General features: G+C 50.9%; 1 protein-coding gene across 2 annotated transcripts in view; it reads left to right on the top strand.

The window, feature by feature from the left end:
* The first annotated feature begins 2,588 nt into the window (after positions 1 to 2,588).
* Positions 2,589 to 3,688, top strand: part of OGDH (oxoglutarate (alpha-ketoglutarate) dehydrogenase (lipoamide)) — a 33,488-nt gene continuing 32,388 nt past the window's right edge. For both annotated transcript variants that reach the window (XM_010000309.1, XM_010000385.1), the window contains exon 1: positions 2,589 to 2,810. In XM_010000309.1, coding sequence (XP_009998611.1) covers positions 2,589 to 2,810 — 222 coding nt within the window. The remainder of the gene's footprint in view (positions 2,811 to 3,688) is intronic.

The following is a 3,688-nucleotide window of genomic DNA, read 5'->3' as shown; positions in this document are numbered from 1 at the left end:
GGTCAGTGCCCGCCTCCGGCTGTCCCGGGGACCTCGGCTGTCGCGGCCCCGAAGGTGCCTGGTGCTGGAGGGGCAAGGCCAGCAGCCCGCACTTTTGTGGGGTTTGGAAACCCCCTCCCCCCCACAAAAAAAAAGAAAAAGAAAAAAAAAAAAAGAAGCGCGCAGTTCCCAGCTAACTGCCTCCGGGGCTGGTGTCACGGATTCTGCCTGCCAGAAGTCAAATTTAGTCCCTTAATCTGCTTAACGGCCTGTTCCTGCCCATCCCAGCATTTATCTGTGGTGAATATTCCGGTAGTTTGACCTCCCGGTGAAGTTGGCTGTCGACGCTAGGGCCCGGCCACGGAGCCCAGGTCACCCCTCCTCAAGGCCTGGGTACCCGTGACTGGTGTGGGTGAATCGTGTGACCCTTGTATCATGGCCTTGGTTTCTTTCGTCCTTCCTCCTGGTCATCCTGCACTGCTTGGATTTATCTCAAACACATCCCTGTTTCAAGCTTGCCCTGGTCTGCAGAGGCTCCCACACCTCTGGGACAGTGACCCTTTGAGAGGCCCTCCTGCTTCTGCTGGGTTTGGGTCAAACCCTGGCATTAAACCAGCTGTTCTCCAGAGGGGTCACTGGGATGCTGCTGAGGGGTGGCACCGAAACCAGACACCAAAGCCAGAGCTGCTGCTGCTTTCCTCTAAAGCTTCTTCCCTGGCCACGTGTGCTTGAGCACCAGCACCCGCTTCAGTCAGTCCTCCAAAATACCTGCACGTGTTCTGCTGCTTAAATCTGAGGAGGGAAAGGTGGGAAAATATCTAGTGTTGCCACTCCTGCTGGCCTGTTCTTGTCCATTACAGTGGGCAGAAGGGAGCAAGCAGAGAAGCACAAGTGGTCTTTCCCTTCATCCCTTGAGTGAATCTGTAAAACTCTTTGGCTGAATTAGAGCAATCCCGGGTCTCCCTCAGGCTCTTGGGACCAAAATGTTGAGTTTTGTGGCAGGAAGTGTAGCTGGTGCCGAGCCAGACCTGGATTCAGCAAGGTAGATCTGGAAACCCAGCTGCTAAAATGCTGGTAATTAAGGTGTGGGTTTTTGTTTTCCAGTCCGCTGTGAAACTTAATTTTAATATGGTGAATGCAAAGTATCTGCTTTGACATTGGGCTGCTCCTTGTTAAACTGGTTGGGATATGGAAACTGGCCAGTTGGGTCACCTCCAGCCTAAGGGCCTGCCTTTTGCAGGAGGAGCTGGGTGGAAAGGGCACATCCAAGAAGAGCTGTCTCCAAGTGCCATCACCTTCCCTGAGGTAATCTTGCTCCAGCGCATTCCCTTGAGCTGTGGCTGTCAGCTGGATGTGCATAACCAGGACCATGGTTAACCCCAGGCCTGCCCATCTGTGCAGGGCTGCCCCCCACCAAGAGCCTCAAGGTGGATGTTGCTGGGTGTCCTTTGAGAGATCCTATGCCAGCTCACAGTTGCTTTTCTGGGTTCTCTGGACAGGGGAGAGCCTCTGTCTGGCTTTTTTAGCTGCATTTGCCTTCTTGGATTTGAGCTTTGAAGGAGAAGTGACGAAGCCATCTGTCCTGGACCCCACATCTCAGGTGCATCATCAGTCCTCTAGTTTGAGGGGTCTTCCCTGTAGACAATTTCTTCCCAGCTTGATCCTGGTGCATGGAACGTGAAGGGGCAAGAAGAAGACCTTAGCTCAACAGAGTGGCTACAGGGTGAGTAACAAGATAAAAATCAAGCCAAGAGCTTCTACATGAGAGAGAGACCGGTGGAAGAAGCTTCTATGCTGGGCCAGCATGATGGGAATTGTACACTTGTGGCTTGCACGGACCTGGAGGATCATGCCTTGCTGGACTTCATCAGCTCTATGTGAAAGACAAGATGATGTTCAGCATTAAAATCCAGCTAGTAACATATTTTTTCCAGCACCCTCTGGGCATGGTGCTTTGAAGTGCTTTTCTTTAAGCTCTTACGACACCCCCACAGATGGGAATTTGATGGGGCTAAAGTCTCCCACTCCTGTGGGAATCTGAGGGATTTTCCTGTTTCAAACAGACAAGAAGAGGATTCTCAGAGAAAGAATTAAACAAACAAAAAAAATCAAAGAATACTTACTGGATTTATTACTGGAAAAGGAATAGATGTTCTTGGCTGAGAGATTAAGAAGGAAGAACCAGGAAACTCGGCACCTCACGCTGTTCATCTGGGCTGTGTTTCACCTTCCAGAACTCCAGGCTTGGTACCAAGGTGCTGATGGAAGAAGCTGCAGATGGCTCTGATGTGCAGCAGCTCATTTGAGGCCATCACGGGGTTCCGACCAAGTGGATTTGCTTGTCAGGGCACATGAGGGGATGGCAGGGACGGGGGACGAATCTGGTTGCACTGTAATTCTTGAGCAAAATCTGTTTCTCAGCCATCAGGGGCTCAACTGTGGGATGGGGTGGTTGGAATAATCCAAATTAAAAACTGATCCTAAGCTCATTTCTCTGAGCTCTGGCCTGCTGGGGCCAAAGGTGGATGGTCTGTGCTCTCCTGCAATAATTCCTGACCCACTTTTCCCATCTTGCCCAACAGGAACTGACGTGAGGGGACAGGACTAAGATGCTTCACTTAAGGACTTGTGCAGCAAAGCTGAGGCCGTTGACGGCCTCACAGACTGTAAAGACACTTTCCCAACACAGGCCAGCAGCACCCAGGACGTTCCGACAGATCCGGTGCTACAGTGCACCGGTGGCTGCTGAGCCCTTTCTGAGTGGGACTAGTTCAAACTACGTGGAGGAAATGTATTATGCTTGGCTGGAAAACCCCAAAAGTGTACATAAGGTAAGGAGCAGCCTCACCGGGATGTTGCCTTCCCTTCTCTCTCTGTGTGTCTGAGCAGTGTCTTCAGGTAAGTGCAGTGTCCCCAGGAGGATTGGACTCAGCTTGTGGATGGTCCTTCTTCTGCTTTATTTGTCTGGAAGAAAAGTCAGCAATTCCTTGAGCAAGAGCCAAGAGGAAATTCTCTGTCCAAGAGGGAGCACCATGGGCTTGTGGGATGAAGACAGCATCCTGGATCACAGATGGATACAAGGAATGGCTTCAGCTTTAACAATGATTGATTGTTTCCAACTCTGGTTCATAAGGACAGTTTATTCTGGAGTGGGGGATGGGGGGAGGGAGGGTGTTCTCCACACCTTGAATGGTTTCCTTTTTGCTTCAGGCATGGGTGGTGGTACATACTAGGCTAGATGGGCTGTAGCTAAGCTTGTCTTGGAGTTTGTGTGCAGAAGTCTGTTGATCTGCAACCTGGGGAGGGGGACTGGATCTGGTGGTGTCCTGGTTTGAGCCAGGATGAAGCCAATTTTTCTTTTTCCTGGTTTTTTTTCCTTCAGTAAGCTTTCTTGTAGCTAGCAACAGTGTGTTCTGCTAGGCTGATAAGACAGTGGAATGTTTTTCTAACTACTGAGGCTTCAAGGCTGCACCTGCACTCTGCTGGCTCAGACACTATGGGGAGATCTGTGACCCCCCCGTAGGAGGCTGAGTTAGACAGACAGCAAAATTGGCCAAAGATATTCTATTCCAATGGTCTACGTAAGCTCAGAGGAAGGTCAGAGATCACAGAAGACAACTTCCTTCCTTCTTCTTCTCCCCTTCTCTTCCGTCCATGGCCGGCGTCCAGGGAGGACTCTGTTCATCCATCACCGTCGACCCTTAGGCTC

The sequence above is a fragment of the Chaetura pelagica genome, unplaced genomic scaffold (genome assembly GCF_000747805.2).
Source record: "Chaetura pelagica isolate M959 unplaced genomic scaffold, ChaPel_1.0 scaffold290, whole genome shotgun sequence".
NCBI classification, from domain to species: domain Eukaryota; kingdom Metazoa; phylum Chordata; class Aves; order Apodiformes; family Apodidae; genus Chaetura; species Chaetura pelagica.
This window is presented reverse-complemented; position numbering and strand designations above follow the sequence as displayed.